Source organism: Hermetia illucens, chromosome 1 (assembly GCF_905115235.1).
Source record: "Hermetia illucens chromosome 1, iHerIll2.2.curated.20191125, whole genome shotgun sequence".
Taxonomy (NCBI): Eukaryota; Metazoa; Arthropoda; class Insecta; order Diptera; family Stratiomyidae; genus Hermetia; species Hermetia illucens.
The window spans coordinates 137,528,706-137,551,303 of NC_051849.1; the positions used below are offsets into that span (position 1 = coordinate 137,528,706).

Here is a 22,598-nt window from a genome sequence, read left to right on the forward strand (position 1 = left end):
CACATTAGGCAAAATCATATTTCTTTTATATTTCAAAAATTGTAGTTAGTTGTAATTAGAATGCCAAACAGGCATGAAGCAATAAATTGTTTTCTTTTTTAATTAAACCCGATATTTTTATTAACTTATATGCCTCAAATATTTCGCCTTGCAAACAATAAGTTGCTTGTTTAGAGATCAGAGAAAAACATTGGCTAACTTATGGGTGAAGTGTCGAAAGACGTGCTGAAATTCTTCACACTGGTAATGGAAAAGAGTTCCTTACGACGCGATGCACATCAACTTGATTATATAAATAATAGCAAAAAAAAGGTTATCTTTCTGTATTTTGCCTTTTATTTAATTTGACAACAGGGGACAGGGTTTCCGGGAGTGTTACCGTGGAATAGATGAATGAATAAATAAATGCGTTTTCATCCCAACAACGGATTGTCAAGGAAACTTTCAAAAAAATTTAAAACGGGATTGTTTTTAGTAAGTTAAATATATAAATTATTAAACATCAGTTGAAGATGTACATACCTAGGTAAGTGAATTTGAAAAATTAGGCGTTAATTATCAAAAGGTCCTTTTATAAAGAATACAACCAACCAGTTAATAACCGTAGAAGTTGAAAAGAAATTCGAGTACTCGAAAAACTACATTCTCGATAGTGTACATATCTTTCACGGAAAACGTCGTGCCGCTTATATAAACAATAGAAATCTCATTGATTTAAATAAACTATCTTTCATCATTTAAAGACAGAAGGGTCAGTGGTGTCAGACAACATGAAATACTATATCCACTAATGCGAATATGAATCTTTCATATCCACACAGTACGAAAGTCGTCCAGCGACGTATTGTGTATCTGTTACATTATATAGTATTGATTTTTATCCATTACACAATGCGGCTATGTAATGTTCGAGTATTTGCAGTATGAACATTTTCGCGTATGAAGGTTTTTCATAGACTGGAGATTAAGACAAACGTAATGGAGGATAAAAAATTTGTCCCAGATGTCTACCTGCCGCTAACATGCAGCTGACTTTGCATATTATGAAAGACAAGAATCTGAAAGGTGAGTTGAGGCCGTTGACCTTAATATGTTCAGGAAGAAAGGAGATTGAATTGATTCGTACTTATTATCTAAGATTTGAACATATGGTACATCTGGCCTTGATTATGCCTCTCTCAAGAGGTCTTTTCGCAAATCTGTTAGCGAAAGTTTCAGAGCTAAACATGATGACTTCTAAAAAGTACGTGTCTACTGTACGGTGTGTACCGCTCATAATATAAAATATTTAATTGCCTTGCTCCTTTAAAAATCATCGTTATGATGAGTCCAACAGAGCCCCAGAAATTTTCCAATTTTTATAATTATCGCCACTGCCCCGAAGCAAAAAAAAATTACACCCCTCTTTTAGATATATGGGGTTCACCCTTCAAATCTTTCTACCAAATTTCGTGTAAATAGGTATAACTATTTCTGAGAAAAGTGCGTGTGATAGACAAACAGATAGTGAATCGATTTCAATAAGGCTTTATTTTCAACGAAACCTACAAATTTCGAACCTAGGGACTAACTTACCGGCTACAATGAAAGCCTGGTGATTACACCTAGAAAGACTGCAACTAACAAAAAGCAAGGACAAGCGGAAGCACATCTGAGATCAGTATATCAGACGCCAGGAAGAAGACAGGCCTCAGTGCACAGGGACTACATGCTACCTGCGTTATCTGAAAGAAGTTCTGGAACCAGAAGAGGTTCTTAAGAAAGCACAGGATAGAGCTAAGCCATCAATATCGGAGCCTAGAAAGCGGGGAGCAGCTGAGATTAGCGCACAAGACGAACATGCTCCCAAAAAACCCAAATCCCAAATCCGATCAAGGGAATTCGACTGGCTATACTGCCGAAATCATTTCCGGAGTAAATACTCGCTCGTGAGGGGCAGGAAACTATCGAATACCTTGTCGTCAGGCAGATGTGCAAGAGATGAAGTGTTCATCGGCATATGCTTCCGAACTGCAGTGATTACAAGAGCAAGTTTTAAGAACAAAATTGGAATACTGCCGGCACAAGAACCCTGGGTGTACCGGGGCAGTTATGTGGTCTGCAAGGATGAAGTATGAAGGTAATTTGAGATTCTTGAGAAAAACCAAAAGCTTGCATCATTCTTCAACGTAATTTAAAATATGTGTCTTTCGGAGATCCATGGCTGTCCAAGTCTCTCCGGAAGCCAGGGGGAAAACTCAAAAGGCAGTCATGGCAAAGGGCTACTTCCCAGCCGACGGCATCCGGATTCGACCGTAGCTAGACTCGAGACTGGTAAAGTTCTACGCTTCCACTTCTCTAGGGATGGGATGCCAACTCCCATCACGAAGTCTGGCCAAACAGCGACAGTAATCGAAGAAAGGAATACCTTCTTGAATTTATTTTTACTAATAATTTATAAATACTCGTCTATAATATAGGGAACACCTCAATATTCGTGACCAGCACCAGACAAGAGATACTAAACATAAATCTAGTTAATATTCTGATGAACGGACTGGTCTAGCATTGGAGGGTAACAGATAAGCCGTCTATTTCAGATCACAGAATAATCCGATTTGACATTTAAGGCAACTCCGAAATAAGAAAATAATGAGGAATCCTACGAGAACGGATTGGGACTCCTATACAACGCATCTGAACAACAACATTTTGGCGGTGATACCAGGAGCAAACTGGAGCTGCAGACAGTGGTCGAAGGCCTCAACAAAGTCGTCATTGACGCATATGAGGCCAACTGCCCGACTAAGGCAGTTAAGCCATCAAGGGATGTACCCTTGTAGAAAAAAAATCTAACCAAAATGAGAACAGAGGTTTCAAACATTTCAATCGAGCAAAACAAACTGGAGACTGACCGAGGTGCAAAAAATCACTGAATGTGTATATCAATGCGATCAGGGAAGCAAGATGGAATTCTGTGAAGCGATAGAACACAGCCAAAGACAGGGCAATATCTTATGTCTGACGAAGGAAAATGGGACATTTACCGAGAATGAAGAGGACAGAATACATCTGCTTCTCAGAACTTATTTCCCGAGGTCCTACCCCACGATAAAAAGTGCCAACACCCTGCTTGATACTCCAATAAGAAACGAAATGGGAACAAGTCGGGAAACCGAAAGCTAGATGCTTTTATAAAGACATTTGAGCGTGCATTTGTGTCATTAATACGTAGCACGTATTATATGCATATATTATGTGATAATATCCACTAAGGGGGCTCTGCAGTCAATTACTGAAAATTGTAGTTATATACTATTATTAAATTTATTTGAAGAGATATCGGTATGGAGGGAATTTCGGAGCCTAGGCACCATAGGGTCGCAGCCTACTTGAAGAGCAAGTAGATCCAAAGAAAGGTACAAAACTTCCTGAGATTGCAATAATCTTACATGACTTATATATTCAACGCAATCCTGTGTCTTTGAAGATTTTAGAGATTACAATAATTCCTAAATATGGGATCAATTGCCTAGCAAGTCTTCGAAAAGCTTCTGATTTAGAAAAGCACTCTAACCTAATGAAAAACAAAATAACTCAAACTCGAGCGTCGACATTTGCTAGTGATACTGCCATTTTAAATACATAAAAAATCTATAAATTTAATCTGGACGAATCTGCTTACAAAGTAGACAGTTCACGTGTATAAAACTAAGTGTTGCCAAACAACTTTCATCCTGAAGTTATAAAATTGCATCAAGCTCCGAGTAAAGAGTGATCTGCTAATAGAATGGGGTATCTTGGTATGTACCTGACATGGAGAAGCAGACAAAAGCAAGGTACATATCCAATATCGAGTTGTGGTAGAGAGTCCAATCCAGAATACCATGAATAATCACCGATGCCTCTTGGTATATGAAAATTTTTAACATAAAATAAGTCGGGAAACCGGAAGCTGGACGCTTCGGGTATGAAAGGTTTTATGTATTGTTTTCATAAAGACATTTTATTGTGAATTTGTCTCATTACTACGTAACAAGTAATATACGCATATATTATGTGAGAATATTATAATAACTTTTTTTATTATAACTTTGTTGGTGATAGTGCGATTTCCACCAAACTTGGTAGGATCAATTTCTATAGTATAGCCTACATTTCGTGGTACTGGGATGGATTTAAGGGGGGGTTCTGTAGCCAATTACTGACAATTATAGTAATATACTATTATCAACTTTATTTCAAAGGATATAGTGGCAGTCTCTTGATTTTTTTCAGATTTTTCAGTGGGGCAGTTTCTAAGAATGGCTCCGTTAAATTCTCCTTTCATTTGATACCCCACTTGACTGTTCAAAAAAATTTACATTTAAGTTTTTAAAAAGTGCTAATGAATCCCTTTCATTTTCTACCCCATGAGATCATATGCTGATCAAAAAGACTGAGTAAATTGGGTATGACGATTTTGTTTTATACACACGTTTCGTCTGGATGGAGCCGAGAGATTCTTAAATCACGATCTAGCTTATCGAGCATAATGCAAATATTTCACTGAGAATAAATACGTCTTCTTTTCACTTCTTTGTGGAATATGGGGCACTCACCTAGTTATATAAATCGAATCAAGTTGTTCATAACATCAAAAAGAACAATTAATACATTGATAGACAATGGCTAGCTTCCTCCAAACTACATTTTTAAGCTATAAATGTAAATATACATTTCGGGAGCGGCCTACCTAAGTAGCTTTGTACTGATGAAGGGGGTAAGTCGCTCCCTATATTTACATTTATAACTAAAAATTGTAGTTTGGAGGAAGCTACCCCTTCTCTATCAATTTTAGACTAGACTACAAGCAGCAGACAAAAATCTAATCTCTTAATTAATACATGGAAAGAGCTTTTCATACTTTTCTCAAATTTCTGATCAAAAGTTTACATATTTTATTTATTTTTAAAACCCAATCAGAGTCTACAACTGACTGAAACAAAACCACCTTTTATCTAAATAGAAAGCACAATTGACCTCTTACTCAGCGGCAAAACCAATGTAGGAGGTATTTCAGTCTTATGTGCACTTAATTCACCTCATCTTCCTGTTCTCATTTCAATTGGAGCAAGTGCAACCAATCCCATTACTCCCATCTCTGAAGCTTTTGTTTTAAAAACACAAACTGGAGTGTACCCAGGAACTACCTAAACGAAAACACTGAATTCAATTGCTTAAAATCCGATAGAGTCAATTAACCTCACGTAATCGATACTATGTTATCAACGCTTGCTACTAACATTTTGAATACAATAAAATTCAGTACCCCACTAGGGACTAAAACATCGGATTATTCATTACTAACCCTGGATAATGAAACGCGAAAAATTATTCGACAAAGAACTTCGATAAGACGAAAATGGCAGCGTTGCGCTGTTCTTGCGTTCGTCTGAAACTGAACCATCACAGTGCACTGATCCAGCGTAAACTATTCTTATTGCGGAATTCGAGATGGAAAAAAATCTTTCCAAGAAAAGCAATTGGCCTTCTGTCCTTCATTTTTAAATCCTGTCTAAAGCTTTCATACTTTCCAACAGCTTTGAAAACGGCAATCATCACTCCGATAGTCAAAGGGGCGAAGAACGAAACTGATCCGATAAACTATCGTCCAATAAGTCTGCTTCCCATAATGAGTCAACTATTCGAAAAAATTCGCGCCTCGAAACTACAGCAACACCCAGAAATCAACAAAATTATCCCGTATTTTCAGTTCGAGTTCCGACCTAGATTTTCTACCACCCGCCAGCTTTTCAGAGTATCTAGTGATATCCCACAAGCTCTTCAAGAAGAAAAATCAATAGAGATTGTCACTTTCGATATTGAGGAAGCACTCGATTCAGTGTGGCATGAGCGGCTCATATGCAAAATGATTAGGTTTAAGTTATCAATATATCGTACTTTAATCATCAAATTCTTCCTTGCGAATCGTACGTTTAACGTGAAGGTGTGCTACAAGGCTCCTGCTTAAGTCCGATTCTGTTCAACATATTTACAACAGACATCCCCGATATTAGAAAGTTGGGAAACATTTTTGCATAAACTTTATCAATATTTCTTCCGATGACATATTAAGATCAATGCTTCTAGAACCAGATCAATTTTTGTCACTAGAAAAATCAAAAAATAACCTTACCAGGAAAGAGTCTGAATTTCATTGATGCAAGCATTTCCTGGAGTTCCTCCATCGACTATTTAGGCTTAACCCTTGAGAAGAAGGTTACACACAAAAATCATTTAGAAAATATATGACTGAAAGTCTCAAAGCTTACATTTGTTATATCCACTTATCCGCAGGAAATCTCATTTTCCGCAATCGAACAAATTGTTATTATATAGAACTACTATCCTACCAATTGTCACTTACGCTGCCCCAGCATGGCATCAATGTGCAAAGAGTCATATTGCAAAGCTTCGAATCGCTCAAAACAAATTGTCCAGATTAATTTTGAACACACCTTGGGATTATTCCACCAACCATCTTCATCTTATTGCTAACATTGCCAAAATTCAAGATACTTTAGCGAAATTAACACCAGCTTTCATCTATTCAAAACTCTTCTTCAAAACGACTTCTCTGTAGTTTAGATCTAAGTTAGTGACAAGATTGACAAACACAGTTTTTGCTCGGACTTTTCCTTGTAGCATGTACAATATAGAATAAAGCCTTTAGTCAGCAATAAGCTAAAATATAGGCTCGAAATCCTGATCTTTGAAATTATTATCTACCATTGTATACCTGGATTGTATTGAATAAATATATTGAATAATAATAATAATAAATAGAAAGTACAATACAATCATCATTTAAATATCATTCACACACTTACCCACCAAACATTGTTGAAATGGCAAATATCTGCGAGAACCAAAGTATCCAACAAAACGATAGGAACAGCGTGACATTTTTCATTTTCTTCGAATTACAAACTTGTTTCACTAGACATCGCATTTATATTTCGTTTAATGATCACGTTATTTACACAGAAATATCAGAACTCTTGCGATTACAGTTCGACTCTATTATCTTTGTAGTCACTCGTTACAGGAAGTTTGATAAAAATTTGCATGCTATGTTTAAGCCACACGATTCTAAGGGTTACAGGCTAGTGTACACTTTTCATATGTTATAGGTATGTGATAAGTTCACTTCACTAGGGACAAGAAATATAATATTCAACTTTACATTGGCCCCCGGCTGTACACCACATACTTGGGCTTCATTGACGTGTACTCCAGTTTTTAGCAAATATTTAAATTTGTAAGTGATCCATGTATATGTCATATATGGAGCAATAAACCACTAATAGCTGAAAGGAATAACGATTGTTGCGCTATAACCATTTATATGATTATCAATGGAAGTTCACAACTAGGACGTTTAATACAGTTATGTGTGTTGAAAACGAGGTTAAGAGTGTTCAGGAGGACATAAACCCTGTAATTCAGACTTAAACGGATTATAGGCTGCGGGTTTACGACTATCTGTACTAGAACATGCCGACTCGATAGCAAACCATAAATGCGCTTCGTCTCCCACACTCAACATCGTATGTAAGATTCTTGTATACGTCCACACGTTGCAGGCTCCGCACAAAATGCAAAAGATACATTGCTGCAAATAGGACCAATTCACATTTAACTAGATATCATCGATGTCTTCGTAATTAAAACAACACAAATTCTTCTATACACGATTAGGAAATTAATGGACCGAACTAAGTATTGCCAAAATATCTTCATACACTTGAAAACTGCGAAAAACAATGAATGGAAGGTTGCAGAATATATTTCGTGGCAGATAACAATTAGAGCAAAACGTTCGCACACGTAAGCGCATGAAAACTGATAAACTAAAATCTAGGCACTCGTGGTAGAAATTTATTGGCCACTGAGTGAGAAAAGCTTGTATTGCTTCACATATTGCAAACGCTATAAAATGAACGAATGAACGAATATCCGTCCCTCAAATTAAATTATATGGTAATAATTTTCTCTATAGTAGAAGTAGCTTACATTGTTGAGCCATAAACCATCTTATCGCATGAAATTTAAAATTTCGTTCACCTTACACTCGAAATTTTTAGATACGAGCGTTTCCAAGTTTATGCGATTTTTCAACCGGAAGTTGACAAGCAATGGTACTATAAAAGTAATTTTATCTGATTGCTACCGTAAAGGCTGCGTAAAATCTGTTCCGATTTGAATTTCATTATGCATTTCTAACATCTTTTAGGCCAAAAGAATTGGATGTTTTCCCATTAATCCATACTGCCTAGTAATTCAGCAAGGAATTTTCGAGTAAACATAATTAATCACTGATCTTTTTTATGAGATAAATCGTAAAGTAACAGATGTATAAATAAATTATAAGGAAACTTTTTAATTATATTTTTTTGTCGAATTTAGCAGATTCATCATCATATTCTTTGTTCGTAACAAGCATTTTCAAGTGAATCAGCATATTAAGAGAGTAAAGCTCGATAAATACCAAAGCATGCTACGGACGAAATCATCTTCACATGATGAGATATGAGGTCACCCTATCAAGGAGTGTTCCAAGCCCAATTAGAAAAGGATCGCGAAGAGCTACTATAATGTCTATGATCATCAGACCGACAGCTAAAATATATGGATACATATAGATGGTATTTCACTTAGTCCAGCTTAAAAATTTATGCTATTTTTCAGTATCAGATATGCCTGTTGTCAAATGTAATTAGAAAATTAGAAATTATACTCGCATGTGAAATCTTCTTGACGAGAACCTTGGATTATTAGGATTGGGGAAAAAGTAATGTCGTATTTTGTCAATAGATGGCGACACCTAAACATATCTTGTGTTGTACTTATCGCATCGGGTCATACGGCGATTTGAAGACGACAATGGGATACAGGTGTCTGTCAGTTTTATGATCGTACGTTTCAGTCTCAAGTTATAGCGCGTCAAAGATGGAGTCCACCAAGCAAGAAATTCGTCATATTTTACATTTTCACTACCTGAGAGGTAAAAATGCAACGAAGGCGGCCGAAAAAATTTGTGAAGTTTATGGGCCCGATGCTGTAACGATTCGCATAGCACAGCGTTGGATCGATCGATTTCGTTCTGGTGTAGTGGATGTTGAAGATACACCAGGTACTGGTAGGCCAATCGTCGTAGGAACCGATAAAATCGTCGAAATCATCCAAGTAGACCGGCATAAAACCGTTTGGAACCATTTGTAGAAGATTGGATTCCAAAAAAAAGCTGGATGTTTGGGTGCCACACGAGTTGACGGAAAAAAAATCCCCTGGACCCAATCAACGCCTGCGATGCACTGCTGAAACGGAACGAATTCGACCCATTTTTGAAGCGGATGGTGACTGGTGATGAAAAGTGGTTTTATAAGGAGGAGATAATGGAGTTGCCTTCTAAATGGTAACAAGTTTGCGAACAAAACGGCGCATATTTGACTTAAATCGAATAATTCTAAGTATGTTAAATAAAGCGTTAAAATTTGATCACAAATACATTACTTTTCTCCAACCCAATAAGAGATAAGGTTGGCTAAAATCCTCAGAATGCTTCGCTTCGTAGTAACGGTAGTGATTGTCTATCCCCCGGAAGTGACGGCAGGTACAATATTAAATAATGTTGGCAACGTCTGCAAGATCGTTACATATGTCTTGGAAAGCGGCTTTTGTCGAAATTAGAAAGCATTCCAATAAAATAATATGCCTCAATAAGACGTATATAGTTAGTATTTCAAAAGAGACATCAGAGGTGTTTTGTTAACAATAAAGAGAGAAAGAGAGAGGCATCAAACAACGTTACCTTGACCCAAGGCAAGTATAGGAAAACAAAATCTAAGGGAACGAGCTATAACAATTGTGACTTAGCTTTGGAACCGGAAAATAGAAATCGATTTCGAACAACGCCAAGGGTACCCAGTACGTAATATTAGTAGAGGCGGAGCAGCCGCCTGTGAGCTTGGTAGAGAATTTAAAAAGGGTACCCATATCAAGCAAGGTTTTCGATGTTGCAGATAAATAAGAGTGAAACAGGTTGAGTATTCGGGAAACCAGAATCTGGACGCTTCAGATATGGAAGGTTTTGTATATTCCTTAAATAAACACATTTCGGGTGTAACACACAAACAGACATCGAATCGATTCTAATAAGGTTTTGTTCCACACAAAACCTTAAACAAGCCGGGAAACCGGAAGCTGGGCGCTTCAGGTATGAAAGGTTTTGTTTGCTTCTTCTGTGAGTATATTTAAGTGTAGAACTATCCCATTTGTACGTAGCCCGTTTTGTATATGCATTTAGCATGTCTGACTACCCACTTCAGTGTAATATTGATATTCAGTTGGAGTAAATTTACACAGTAAAGTCAACTTTGATGCTAATAGTATTATGATTTTGATCAAACTTGGGGATAATATGCTTCATATTATATTTTATACTACTACCAACTTTTATAACTCTGGGATACATTTGATACCCCACATGACCATATTCGGTGAAAAAAAATGTTGCACCCCCCTTTTACATGTATGGGGACCGCGCCTAAATCTCAACATAGAAGGATATCACTCACTGCATATCTGGGGGGTCCACAGTTCCCACCTTCTCACCAAACTTCGTATCAATCGGTATAGTCGTTTCTGAGAAAAGTGCCTGTGACAGACAGACAGACAGACGGACAGACAGACCCATAACAGATTAATTCGAATTATCGAAAAGGTTAGCGGTCTCTCCGAAAATCAGTTCGGTTTTCGAAAGGGGATGTCTACAACGGATGCACTTGTCCTAGTAGCTAACACAGCTAAGACCGCACTTGACGAGGGCAAATGTTGTGCAGTGATTACACTTGATGTGAAGAATACCTTCAATTCCGCTAGATGGAGCAAGATCCTTGAGTCCTTAATCAACTTAGGCGTGGCGAAGTATCTGGTGCGTATCGTTGCCTAATCGATAGGATTCTGTGCTGCGTATCAGATCAAGAAATGAAATCATACCAAACGACATGCGAAGTTCCGCAAGGGTCTGTCCTAGGGCCACTCTTGTAGATTACTATGTATAACGGGGTACTGACGTTAGACCTTTATACTGGTGTGGCCTCTATTGGTTTCGCAGACGATATTCGTGTGACGGTTATCGCACGCCATCTCGAAGAAGTCGACCTTTATGGGTGCAGCAATTAAGGTATATAACATCGGAGCGCTGCGAGAATGCTACTAAATATAGGTGGCCCAAGGCCGAGCCGTCAACTCCTTATTTCGAAGGTGGTCAGTTCGATCCTACTGTATGCAGCCCCAGTAAGGGCAGTATGCACTGGAAAATATAGTAAATAAGAGAAAGATTGGTGCTGCGTATCGCATAATTGTACTCCGAACATGTTGCGCTTACAGAACAATATCCAATGAAGCAGCTTGCGTGATAGCAGGAATGGTCCCGGTTGAAATCCTGGTGAAAGAAATACAACGACTTTACGATCGAGAATCTCCTGCCCGTCGTCGACAGTTCGCACGAGCTGAAACTGTCGCGGAATGGCAAGAGAAGTGGGATGAGTCAGACAAAGGCCGTTGGAGTCACAAAATTATATGGGATATCCGGAAATGGATCGAGCGACCTCACGGCGAAGTAGGTTTCGACCTAACTCAATTCTTGAGCGGACACGGAGGCTATCGAGCATATCTATATCGATTGGGGCGTGATGATTCGCCATATTGCCCAAATATTCCAGAGGACGCAGAACACGTCTTTTTTCACTGCCCTAGATTCGAAGCCCAAAGGGCTACATTAGAAGCTACAGCCGGGGAACATTTTAGACCCGAAAATATCATGGAACTTATGGTGAAAGCCAAGGGGATATCGACCGAAGTCGAAAAAGTGATTGCAGCCATCGGAAAGAAGTTTAGGCAGGAAGAAGTCATCCAAAAGAATGAACGCGAGAGGAACAGGAATATTAACATGAGCGCAGGATAAATTCTGATGCAGCCCCGCGACGTAATACCAAATGGGAGTCCCGCGGGAAGAGTGGAAGGAGAAGGAGGTGGTTTTAGTGGGTAAGAGTCCCACATAACCGTGTGTTTTGCAAACAAAACCTTAATAAAAAAGCTAGGCAGCAGTGTTGTGCAAAATGGTTACAAATGAATGACGGTTTCGTAAGAAAGTGATGTAGATTTTTAGGTATTTATTACGAAATGTACCAGTAAACCAGATGTCTACCGAATATACACACATTGTGCTAAGTTAGTACACGCACACACACACCTGATTTTCATATTCGGTTTGAAGTTGATTGCATAATAATGAAAACGATATTATAATTATGTAAAAAAATACCTAGCAATTTCAATTGCGTAATTTTTGCGATTAGTATTAATTTGCTCGCCATTTATGTCGAAAAATACATTTTTTAATTGTCAAGTTCGTATATAGACACTTCATTGACTATTACAATATTGCAATCTCAGCGCGTGTTTAGTAAGTACCGTATATTGATTCTGACAATGCCGTAACTTTTTTGATTTGTCATACGAAGAACAAGCTGAAAACGATGGATTTCCTACTGCAAACAGGGAGTACGGTTGGATTGCAAGCGAACCTTAATTTTGCCTTGCTACAAGCAAGGATGCATATTGAAAATGAAAAACTGTGACTAAATACCAAAATAAATACAGCCTAAAAGTCTACCAAGGAAGTGAATACGAGGTGATTTGCGTCAAATTGCCAACTTAGGGACGAACAGTACCATCAAATGAGAATTTTAATGTAACGGGGACAGTTGCCCACCTCCTCCTTATTTTATTTCCGTTTATTTAAACGGATTATTTTAGTGCTGAATTATAATAATGGTGAAGCCCACAAACAGCTCATTAATATCCTTGTTTTTGACTGGTGTTCTTGAATGACTTGAATCCGACCGAGAACATGGGGGTGAACGTGGTTCAGATAAGCAAATGAAGTCGCTTGATGAGTTGGGAGAATGATTTAAAATGCTTTGGAAAGGATTCAAGACCACGTAAATTCTATGGTGAACGTATTCCTTCATATTTTTCCAAACTACAAGACATACGAACATATTACAGCCATGGATATCATCCTCACCCTAAACAAAAAACTGCCTACTTCCGAATACTGTACATATCCATGCACGTATATAAATTGATCGTACTCATATTTCCGATTTACTTCGTGTACAAGTCCATACATATGTATATATATAGTATGTATATTAAATACGTTTAATTTAATCTACAAATAAATCTACCTGAATGAGACACTACTCGCAAAAGTCATTAGCCCGCATATACTATATACCTATATACACACATGTCTGTTTGGAGTAATTGATATTCCTATACAAATGACTAAAAAACTAAAAGAAAATAATTCTTTGCGGTACCATTCATATAAACTCACTTCGTTGTGGTATTGACGAATTGATATATGATAATGACGTCATACACGTTGTAGAACGCAGGAAACTCACAAAAAAATTAAATTTTCATCCGCTATAACTTCGTTAATAATAGCTGGATTTTCTTCAAACTTGACCAAATTGTGCCTTATGTTATCCCTTACACCCATGTACTTCTGGGATGGACATAAGGGAAGTTGCCGGACAAATGTCTAAAATGTGGAAATATACTATTATTAACTCTATTTGTGCAAATATCGGAACCGGATCTACTTTGAGGCCTAGATTTCGTAGAGATGCACCACTGTGCTTTTTTTCAGATTTTTCCGTTGGAAAGGTTCTGAGAACGAAACCTATTACCCTTTTTGATGGTCACTCACTCATTCACTCCCCTACCCGATATCAGTTTCGAAAAGTAATAATTGAGCCCTTTCATACTGCGCAAAAAAATTTTGCACCCTCCATTCACATGTATGGGGAGCCCCCCTTAAACTCAATATAACACGCGCCATATGTAAAGGGACTGACCATACGCTCTCGCCAGTTTTCGTGACAATCGGTCTAGCCATTTCCGAATAAATCGGGTGTGACAGACAGACATCGACTCGACTCTAATAGGGTTGTGTTTCACACAAAACCTTAAAAAAACAAGTCTATAGGCGTTATATGCAAAGTCAAAAGCCAAAAAATTAATCTGTGGCTAATTTCCTCGATTAGCAAAGAAATTTTGTAGATAAACTGTAGCGACATTAGTTGAGAGCAATACTTCCTAACCCCCCTTGTTCGACGTAATCATTACAAGGCTAACAGTAGAAGCATCAGTGAATGAACTGGTTTCCACCTTTTTACTAATATAGGCGAGGTGGACAGGTGGACCACCTCAAATAAATAAAATACCTGCACTTAATTGGATAACTGCTGATGAATCTCTCATCTGTTTGCAAATGGCGTACGGTATAACGCCCGCAACGACAACCTGCAACGACTCTTGTAAAACTTTGAAAACTGAAGTTTGCGATGCCCGCACAATGCATGAGCGAACACAGAACCCCTAGACGTATAGTAAACGATAGAGTTCGAGAATCAAACTATCCTTAAGGCTGATTTGGTATGTCGGGCCATTATATAAGAAGATGTAAATGGATAATTAGTAAAGTAGAAACATAATTGATGAAGTCCTAGAAAAGAAAATTTGACGACAAATATGTATATGTAAATGGATAATTAGTAAAGTAGAAACATAATTGATGAAGTCCTAGAAAAGAAAATTTGACGACAAATATGTATTGACACAAACACACTCAAGTTGTCATTGCGAACCTGTTAATTTAAAAAAAAATCGACGAAAATAAACTTAGAATATCAAGTTGGCTATAAGTCTAAAAAAGTTCGAATTAATTATAAACACATCTTTTTCTATTAATGTTCAGGAAATCTCAAATGCCCTCTCTATTTTAATCAGAATAAGATTTGTTGTCGGTTTTACAACCAAGCATTCAAGATGCGAAGCAGACTTGCCAACATGTTTAGCCATCTAAAGATACACATTGTCTTCATTAATTCACTGAATATAAACATTAAAAGCCGCAACTAGTATAAAAACTCCATTAAAATTTACGACCTTGAACGAGGCAGATTTATACCAAATGAACACTGCACCATTTAAAAATCGAAAGTTAAACGATTTATCTGAACTGTCTCACTCTATTTTGAACTTTTTTAAGCGTGTTGATTAAATGTTCGTCAAATGTAGGCACATTCCTCCTTGCTTTGTTCAGAATCAATATTTGAAATTTAAGAACAAGTTCCATCGAAATGAATACTGATTTGTAGCCGGATTCGATCAAGTTTTTTTTAACAATTTCTGCTATTTAGTAAATATAGAATCTTAGACTGAAAATATTCGTTTTTTTTATTGAACTGAATATTTGTGCTTTATTTGGAAACTTTGATATGAACCTAAGCATAATCCCACGTAGTACACTATTTAAAGCGGGGACGATTTGGTTGCTATATCCATAAAATCGTTTTCTCGTAAGCTAAAATACAATGAATTGAACTAAATAAAGTTTATTCACTTTTTACGGCATTTTTGTTAAATATTATTGAATATATAAAAAGTGAGTATATTAACCTCTCTCAATGAAAATCCAAACCGAAAACTCCGCCATGCTATTAGCATAGTATGCTGATCCCAAGCCCAGGTAAAGGAGGAGGGTTTGAGGCAACGTATTCTGTACTATCCTCACTAAAACAAAAATAAAATGCTGAGATCAGGGAAAGAGATAAATAGAGTATAGTTGGAGTTATTCTACTATGCTAAATCCTACCTGATCTCTCCTGGTGACAGGCCCCGCGGCAGGTCGACCAAGAAAATGCATACAATGTCGTTACAAACATGATGATCGGATTGAGTCACAAGCCTCGGAGAAATGCTAGGGCGTCCACCTCAGTCGACGCGGCAGGACGAGCCCCGGTCCTGTCGAGAAATGGGCAAGGGTCCTCGACGCATGGATGGCGTCAGGACGTAAGCAAGTTAGTCCGCACACAACGAACAAAACAAATACGTGTCTGCACGCTAAATGTTGGTACCCTAACTGGAAAGACCGAGGAACTCACAAGAGCCCTTCGGAAAAGGCGCATTGATGTCTGCGCTCTGCAAGAAACCCGATGATCTGGTGCCAAAAGCTGCGACATTGAACGCGAACGCGGTAAAAATGGCTACAAACTTCTTTATTTTGGTAACCCACACACTCAATATTGTGTTGGCATTGCCATCTCAGAGGGTTTCCGTGATGACATTAAAGAAGTCGAACGATTTGATGATCGGCTGATGAAGCTCACCATTATATCAGCTGATCGCACTATTCACTTCTTCACCGCGTATGCACCACAGACAGGTCGACCTGATGCCGAGAAAGATGCCTTCTGGTAACTTCTCGATGAAAAGACTTGTCACGTGCCTGCTGACGATTATATAATCATTGCCGGCGACCTTAATGGTCATGTGGGTGAAAAGGCAGACGGTAACAGATGCCATGGGGGAAAGGGGTTCGGAGCGCGCAATGAGGGTGGCGAGCGTATAATCGATTTTGCGGACACCCATGACCTTGTACTTATGAATACATAGTTCATCAAACGATTCTCTCATCTTCCTACATTCTATAGTGGGAACAGTAAAACGCAAATCGACTATATTCTCATAAGACGCCAACATTTTACCATTGTCACTGATTGCAAAGTCGTTTCCTATGAGACCATCGCACCTCAACATCGGCCGTTGATTGTCGCCCTGCGAATTAAGCCACTGATAAAACAGCGCGAGGAACGCACTGGCCCGCCGCGCATTAAATGGTGGCGATTTGGTGAGAAGAAAGAAGAAACGATCTCACTCATACGATTGCCGACCATTACGAATGTGGAAGAATCATGGAACCAAATGAAAGACATGATACAAAAAGCAGCCTCTGCAACCCTCGAGGTCACCAAGCCGGGTAAGCGGTACATCAACCGAGATACTTGGCTTTGGAATGATGATGTTGAAATGAAGGTCCGTGAAAAGAAACGCCTCTACCACAAATTTCTCGACGATAAAACGCCTGCTAATTGGTAAATTTCTAAGAATGCCAACACTGAAGCAAAGAAAGCGGTCGCTGTCACCCGAGCGAACCATTTCAAAAATCTTTACGATAAACTGAACACTCGGGATGGCGAGAGAGATCTGTATCGACTTGCTAAAAGCCGTTATGAACGCACACAGGATATCGAATACCTCTGTTGCATTAATGACAAGAACGGTACTTTGCTTACTGATCGTCGAGCCGCAACGGATAGATGGTGAGAATACTTCGAGCAGATTTCAACTGAAGAATTTGCTCATCCTCCACTTCCACAATCATTGCCGACAATTGGAGCAGTTCCACCAGTCAGCGCAACTGAAGTCGAGGCGGCAATAAAACAAATGAAATCGGGGAAAGCAACAGGACCTGACGACATCGCATCTGAGCTCTGGAAAGCGAAGAGCTGGGACCCAACACTGTGGCTCATTGACCGGGTTATTCAGGAAGGAAGAACACCATTTGACTGGCAAGAAAGTACCACTGTTCCAATATGGAAAAAGAAAGGTAGTCCAGCAGAATGTTCAAATTACCGTGCGATCCGGTTACTTTCCCATACCATGACGATTTTTGAACGCATTCTTGACAACCGTATTCGCGAAATCGTTGAAATAACCGTGAATCAAGCCGGATTTGTCAAGAACTGCGGACCTACTGACGCAATACACGATGCGCGGTTACTCATGGAGAAACACCATAATCTAGAGAAAGCGTTTGACCGTGTACCACACGAACTCATCTGGTATGCTTTACGACAACACTTCGTGCCAGAAGAACTCGTGCGCTGGGTTCAATTGCTCTACCATGATCCGAAAAGTAAAGTTCGAAGTATGACGGGTATATCAAAACCGCTTCGTGTCTCTGTTGATATTCATCAAGGAACCGCCCTCTCACCACTCCTCTTTGTTCTTGCTATGGACACCGTCATACGGGATATCCAAAGTCCAGCGCCCTACACACTACTTTATGCAGATGATGTTTTCTTAGCATCTGATAGCAAAAATGATCTCGAGCAACTTGTTCAAAAATGGAATGATCGCCTCATGCAACACGGTCTCAGATTGAATTTAAACAAAACTGAATTTTTGACGACCGGTCCCCATGAAACAGGCACAATCACTGTCAGCGGCAGTGATCTGCCCAGAACTGAGCGATTTAAATACCTCGGGTCAACGCTATCAGCCAATGGAGAACTGCGTTATGAAATCGCTTCACGCATTAACGCAACCTGGATGAAATGGCGTTCCACAACTGGTGTTCTTTGTGAGCGACGTATCAACGAACGTCTCAAATCTAAAATTTACCACAATATCGTCCGTCTAGTCGCTCTCTATGGTTCTGAGTGTTGGCCGACTATAAAAGACAATGAACGGCGACTTGCGGTGATGGAGACGAAGATGCTACGTTGGACTAGTGGCGTCACACGTTTAGATCACATCCGAAATGAGGATATCCACGATCGTTATGGGGCTGCACCGTTCGTGGAAAAGTTGCGAGAGAGGCGTCTTCGATGGTATGGTCACGCAATTCGCGCAAACGAGAATTCACTTGCCAAGATTGGTCTGAACATCGAAGTTGATGGTAAACGAACAAAAGGCAGACCTAATCAACGGTGGCTTGATACGCTAGATGGGGATTTGAAAGCCTCGAGATTACACCCAGATCAGGCATTCGATAGAGCCAAATGGCGGAGCCGATCACGACGAGCTGATCCCGCTTGTAAACGGGACAAAGGCTGAAGAAAAAGAAAGAAAGAAGAAAGAATGAAAATCCAAACCGAAAATTTCCAAAACGGAAAAACATGTTAGGAAGACGGCACAAATTCAAGTGTTTGGCCCTTTTAGCTTAGCAAGATGAGGTAGAATCATATACACTGAAGTATAATTTCGTATGGCCCCTCTCGATATTCATACTACTGAAATGGATCAAAAAACCTCTATTGTTGAGCGTACTGCTGATTTTGATTGAGACGGAAGACTATGCTGAAGATTGACTTAATGAAATGTTTCCTTTCGTCCAAACTTATCTACATATGGTAAACGCTTGAACATCTGGATGAATTCAAATTCAAAAAATTTGCATCGATAAATAACCAGACGATAACTACATGACAAAACTATTCTTAAACTAGACTAGGAATTCACGGTACGTATTCATGCGGACTTCAGCAGAATCATCATATGCCTTAATATAAGTTTAACGAGGCATCGACACAGACTTACCAATGGGTACCATACGCCAAAACGCAAAACAAAACTTTATTAAAATCGGTTTACTGTCTGTCTGTCTATCTACCTGCCATGCGCACTTCTCTCAGAAACTGTTATACCGATTATCTCCGAAATCGGTGGGAACTATGAACGCCTCCGCATACAATGAGTTAAATCATTCTACGTGGAATTTAAGGGGGGTCTCTATACATGCAAAAGGCGGATGTTGAATTTTTTTTCTCACCGACTATAGTCATGTATAGTCTGTACGATGCCTAGGCTCCGAGATAAACCCGAATCCCGAATCCCCCGAATGTTCATCCTAGTATCATGAAATTTTGCAGTAATATAGGGAATTTTGCAGTAATGAGACAAATGACCACTCAAATCTTTTTATATAAGCGAAATTCAAAACTTTTGAAGTGTTCAGCTTCTGATTTCTTAAATTGTTTGTTTTTATGCCGGCAACTTGACGACTAAGATGGTGAGCACATCATCATAAAATAATGCATGAACCAGCCGTGCTAAGATTGCAGTTAGGTGTTTGATGTAAGTATTCCACTATCATCACTTTTCTATCTATTTATTATTTGCTGGCATATTTAAAAACGACGATACAAATAACATATCCGAAAAAATCCCTTATAAAGTCGTCCCAACACCGCGTTTCTTGAAAGGTACCAGTCATATTCCAACTTCTTAATGGCATTCCCCGTAACAGACAGTTTTTCCGACAAATAATATAGAGTAGTATTCTAAACCGGTCATCACTCCCACCCCCAATATATTCCACTATCTTAGCAAAGTGGATCAAGTCACTTTTCAACCCTAATCCTCACTCTAATTTTCATCCTTTGCATCCACTCTTTTTCATTCCATGCAGCTGTTAACATAAGATAATGATAACGAATGATGTTTTTCTTAAGTTTCCTCCAAATATTGCTATTGATGTCTTCGTCGGATCCTCATATTATTTTAAGTTAATTATTTTAACCCTTAAATTAAGTGCCATATTAAGATTTCTGTTTGACTAAATATCTTTTTAAATATGATGTTTAATATTGATGAATAACATTTTTCTAAATCAAAAATTGTTAATTTTGAACCTAAAATCAGAATTCCCTACATATAGGAGAATGCTCGGTAATTGATCTCAGGAGATTAGATAATTTGAATCGTCGACTATATTAGGGGGACATAAATTTGTGCGTTTCAATAAAAGATTGTTTCGATATGAAACGCAAGATAATAGCATTACGTTCTGATAAAATCTCGTCAAATTCAGTAAATTTCGATGCGATTCTCGAAGTCGTTCTCATTTCTAGTCAATTCTTTCTCTACTTTCTCATTGCACGAATTAAATCCGCTGAATAAGTTAAGTGTAAATGTAAGCAAAACATTTTTTTGATAAAAGGCAAAGCCTGAAATCAACGGGTTAATGTTGCCGCTAACCACAAGAGCTTCCTCTCTGCCATTCTAGGATAATTCTTAATGGTCATTTTTCAGCTGAGGATAATCTTGGTTGCCTCTGCTTATTTTTTCAGAACCCCCTAGATGATTAAGGATACTCAATTATCTAAACTAAACTGATGAAAAGGCGTAATCCATAAAAAAAGACAAAAATGCGGATCCCCCACAGGAAGAATCCAGGCCACATTTATGATGTAAAAGTCGATTAAGCAAGGCAAGGCACTAACAGTTGATGAAAATATTTTGAATCTTCGTTAACTGCATGTAGGCTGTGATAGATCTCTGAAACGAATGGGAACAGCTCCCATAATGCCATACACTCCTTCTGTTCACTCCTTTGTACAGTTTAGACCACCAACAGAGCCCCAGTCTTAAATGAGACTGTGTTTTAGTTTCGTTATTATCACAATTAATGCTGTTACCCTTTTCGGACCTCCATACTCCTGCCCTTCGCAACCAATGTTAACACTAATATCTGTACTAATCGGGACCTTTTATCTAGTGGTCCCACATGGTCATATTCGGTGAAAAACCAATGTAATTTACAGCATGTCTGGGGGTTCACAGTTCCCCCCTTCTCACCAAATTTCGTGTCAGTCGATTTAATCCACACACACACAACTCCAATGTAGTAAAAAACGCAACATGAAACTTTCAAATAAACTAGAGACTAGAAGCACATTATAATAATGTTTCAAGCTATTCCGTCTACCAAACCCATGTGTACTGGCTCATTGTTTTTAAGGTATGCATTGTTTTCAGGGAGATGCGAACGATTGCTAATAGGACGAAACCTAGTGAAAGCAAAGAAAACAGAATTCTAACCACATTTATTGAACTACATAAAATGGTAATAACAATACCCTACGAAGAACCGTCGATTTCACAAATATAATTCATTTATTCCAAGAAAATATATAAGAAGGTAAATTTCCGTAAAAAAAAAAATTTAAATTAGCAGAAACGTTAATTGTCCTTCTATGGTTTCCTTTATTTGAAAGATGACAAATTTCATTTGTTATACACTTTGTTTACTATATAGCCGTATTAGCGAAAAACGATTGGAACACATCATGAAAAGATTACATATATTAAATGCAAACATAATATTATTCTTCCATTATCATCGATCTTCGCAATAAAATATTAATTTGAATGATTGGAATTACCAAACCACGCGTTCACTCGAAAGGTTAAATTTAGATTACCACAATGACAAACCTCGGGAAATTTGTTGCAGGGAGCCGAGAATTCAAGAGAGTCACTTAGATCGAAATAAAGTGGGAAACTTCGGAATCCTTCTCAATTTAAATTGTTTACCAAATATTCTGCGCCTTGATAATACTATTGTCGAAAACAGATCCAGTCAACGACAGATCAACCTCTCTTGCTAGCGGGTGCCAGATAATTACAAAGGATGGTTGAAAATTCTAAATATGTTCAACAATAGTAAGCATTTGTTTACATTCAAAACAATGATAATTTTCGTTCCCTCAAAATGATTAATTTTGCTTCATTCAAGTTCTTTGTCACAGTAAAAAAGACTGAAACAGTCTCTTCAACGCATATTCATTTCTCAGAAAACAAACCAAAACATTCATGACATTTGGCACGTGTTCACTTGGGAAGGCTGCCAAATCACTTGATATGTTTTCGTGATGAAAAATATTTGAGGATACCTCACATAACTACGCATGTACATACATGTGTGCACACCTATAAATAATCCGATGCATCAAGGAATAATCACTGCTTTACGTTAATCGCGGGCCAATTCTACTGAAAGCGAGAAGAATTCATGTCAACGAGTGCACCAGAAAGAACATTGGTAGTAGTGAATTCATTTCAAAACGCCCATGACTCCTACTGCA

At 38.4% G+C, this 22,598-nt stretch overlaps 1 protein-coding gene across 9 annotated transcripts in view; it reads right to left on the reverse strand.

The window, feature by feature from the left end:
* LOC119647086 (SUN domain-containing ossification factor) overlaps nt 1-22,598 on the reverse strand; it is a 159,447-nt gene that overhangs the window by 31,067 nt on the left and 105,782 nt on the right. For 3 of the 9 annotated variants that reach the window (XM_038047856.1, XM_038047857.1, XM_038047852.1), the window contains exon 2: nt 6,852-7,175. The exons of 2 other annotated variants lie outside the window; for them this stretch is intronic. In XM_038047856.1, coding sequence (XP_037903784.1) covers nt 6,852-6,973 — 122 coding nt within the window. In that variant the 5' untranslated portion in view covers nt 6,974-7,175. Of the gene's footprint in view, nt 1-6,851; nt 7,332-22,598 lie in introns of all 9 variants that reach the window. 4 more of the 9 variants (XM_038047855.1, XM_038047853.1, XM_038047854.1 and 1 more) reach the window with 3 other exon arrangements.